General features: G+C 34.4%; 1 protein-coding gene across 1 annotated transcript; it reads right to left on the bottom strand.

Annotated features, from left to right (window-relative positions):
* Positions 1-613: 613 nt before the first annotated feature.
* On the bottom strand, positions 614-1,474 carry LOC107917545 (uncharacterized). The gene has a single exon (XM_016846875.2). The coding sequence runs from the start codon at positions 1,326-1,328 to the stop codon at positions 846-848; it is 483 nt and encodes a 160-aa protein (XP_016702364.1). The 5' UTR covers positions 1,329-1,474; the 3' UTR covers positions 614-845.
* Positions 1,475-1,728: the final 254 nt, after the last annotated feature.

Below are 1,728 nucleotides of genomic sequence, written 5' to 3'. Positions count from 1 at the left end.
AATTATATTATTTGTTTATGGTATTAAATGTTTGTAACCACTTTAAATATATTGTGTTTGAGTTATAACAAAAATAATTATTAACGTATTATAATATTCTGTTGATACTGAGATTAAAATATTTATTGTGTTAATGGAATTTATCCTTTACTTATGAGTGTTTGCTATTGATTTTTCTCCCTTTTTTTCTTCTTATCAAAATTAAAAAAATTGGTAAGAAAAGGGGACAAATTCCTGAGCTAGTTGTGCTATTACAATTTTATGAGTGGAGCAAAAATTCCCGATTGCGAACACAATCTCTTTGTTTCCACAGCTGCCATATCATGACTCCAACTCGCCCTCGCTATTTCCAACATTGCCAACTATCCAACCCATAATTTTGGTGATTCATACAATAATCTTTAACAAGTTATATTTAGATTTAGGTTGAGATTTTTCCGAATTTACACTATCGTTTGATTATGGCGGGACACGTGTGATTCAATATCAATTTATAGTTGTATTGATATTTGTTAAATTAAAATTGGTTGAATGTTTAGAGATTAGAGAGTAATTGCAAGAAAGTTACGTAATACCATACTAAATACAGCATTGAAACATTCAGCCTTGATTTAATAGCTAATAAAATTCCTTGTTGGATCCGTATGGAATTGGCCTTTCTTGGATTTCAAAACTTTAAAAAGTCAAGGGCTCTTCCATGAGTAAAGTAATTATATTTGGATGCCAAACCCCTTGGCCTTTTATATACATTGAGCTTGTCCCATATAATGAATGTATTACAATCAATTACGGTCAATAAATAAATACAACTTCAACTGCCGCAATATCACGGTAGCTATTTTAACCTATCGCAGCCACCAGGTCTCACGCTGCCTGCTATCATCCAAACAACAATATTTGAAAAGGAGGACTTCCATGCCGGAAACTAGTTGCCGGGGAGCTGTTAAAGAAGTGCGACAGAGAGGGCAGGTGGAACGCCGGTATCCGACCCATCTATCCAAGCAAACTTTATGGAAAACATGGTCACATCTCAACTCTGGAATCTCATCGTCTTCGTCGATCTTACATAAACATATAGCACATTCAACTTCTTCTTCATCATCACCCGCGCCTTGCTTGCAGCTGTAATTCCGGCACCCTAGCTTGAAATCTTCGCCACCAATGGGTGCAGGTATTTGATAAGGGAACAAACAGTAACGAAGCAACAAATGCCAGGCCCATTTCACAACCGAAAACATTGAAAGAAGAGAAACCAAGTACTTTCCTAGTTTGTCAATCGCCATGGTTGAGTGGTGGAAAGAAAGTGATGAATATGATGAAGCAAACATTGCGATATGGGTTTTTGTTTTTGGGAGAAATGAGATGGGTTAGAAAAGGGTGGGAAATGAAGGGTTATTTATAGAGTATTGTATTCAGAAATGGTTGCTCTAATTTACTTACTGCTGAATTATCCCCCAATCCATTCAAAGGGAGGACTTTTAGTGAACATTAGCAGACAAAGAAAATATTACTAGTTTATATTTTTATTTAAATATTGCAATGTGTGTGATTTTTGAAGTAAAATATTATTAACAGTTCGAGTTTGATTTTCCTTTTTTTTTAAGAAAAAAATGTTGGAGATAATTAAAACAGTCTACGTCACCAACAGCATATTGGAACTTCAGCTCTTCTTGGGTTATATATTTTACATACCCTTTAAATATTAGAATTAGAATTAGACTTTGCACA

This window comes from Gossypium hirsutum, chromosome A01 (assembly GCF_007990345.1).
Source record: "Gossypium hirsutum isolate 1008001.06 chromosome A01, Gossypium_hirsutum_v2.1, whole genome shotgun sequence".
NCBI classification, from domain to species: domain Eukaryota; kingdom Viridiplantae; phylum Streptophyta; class Magnoliopsida; order Malvales; family Malvaceae; genus Gossypium; species Gossypium hirsutum.
Note: the sequence above shows the minus strand (reverse complement) of the source record. Positions and strands in the feature narration are given on the sequence as shown.

Bases quoted from the DNA above. Each gene is read 5' to 3' on its own strand.
- LOC107917545 (XM_016846875.2), bottom strand. From the start codon at position 1,328: ATGTTTGCTTCATCATATTCATCACTTTCTTTCCACCACTCAACCATG.